Source organism: Penaeus monodon, chromosome 34, assembly GCF_015228065.2.
Source record: "Penaeus monodon isolate SGIC_2016 chromosome 34, NSTDA_Pmon_1, whole genome shotgun sequence".
In the NCBI taxonomy this organism is placed as follows: domain Eukaryota; kingdom Metazoa; phylum Arthropoda; class Malacostraca; order Decapoda; family Penaeidae; genus Penaeus; species Penaeus monodon.
This window is the reverse complement of record NC_051419.1, coordinates 34,965,750-34,966,379: the sequence shown is the minus strand read 5'-3', so window position 1 is coordinate 34,966,379 and position 630 is coordinate 34,965,750. Positions and strand designations below refer to the sequence as shown.

The 630-nt window shown below is 45.1% G+C and overlaps 1 protein-coding gene across 1 annotated transcript in view; it reads right to left on the bottom strand.

Moving 5' to 3' along the window:
* Positions 1–214: 214 nt before the first annotated feature.
* LOC119594493 overlaps positions 215–630 on the bottom strand; it is a 1,633-nt gene continuing 1,217 nt past the window's right edge. The window contains exon 3 of the mRNA XM_037943526.1: positions 215–581. Within this exon, the coding sequence (XP_037799454.1) occupies positions 385–581 (197 nt within the window). The 3' untranslated portion in view covers positions 215–384. The remainder of the gene's footprint in view (positions 582–630) is intronic.

Below are 630 nucleotides of genomic sequence, written 5' to 3'. Positions count from 1 at the left end.
AGGCAAAGCCCAAGCAAATCAAATCCTGAACCGACTTAATAAATGGTCAAACCCAAACAAACGATACAAATGTGACGCCCTGCCAGAAATGGACATCAGCTAGACATACACTTGCCCTTGTGATGTTCATGTACCCTTCTTGTCATTTTTGGCACCCTAGGAGTGTTTAGGATCTGCCTCCACCTCCCAACCGACCAAACCACCACGGCGCTCCCCTTACATCCACATGTAAAAAATGAAACGTAAAATCACTTTGCTTACCAACTACACGCTCAGAGGGATTATGTTCCCCCCACCCCTCAACTCTCGCACGATTTTGTGGCCATCACTATGTTCAAATACGTAGAACAATTTTCCTGTCCGTCTTCCTGTAGTAAATTCCTTTTACGGAGAGATGTTGTTCACTTGACAGACGTACTCGTAACTTTCCACGCAGTATTTGTCATCCATAGAGTATTCAGGTTGCATCAATCCACACTGTGAAGCATCAGCAGGTCCATTCGGTTCACCGCCGTTCCACACGTTTTCCTCCAGACGACCATCCAACCACTTCCGAGCGGTAAGTCCAACCCATTTCCATTCTGTAGAATAAGTTGAGCTGACGAAAGTACTATTTCAATATTTCATGAT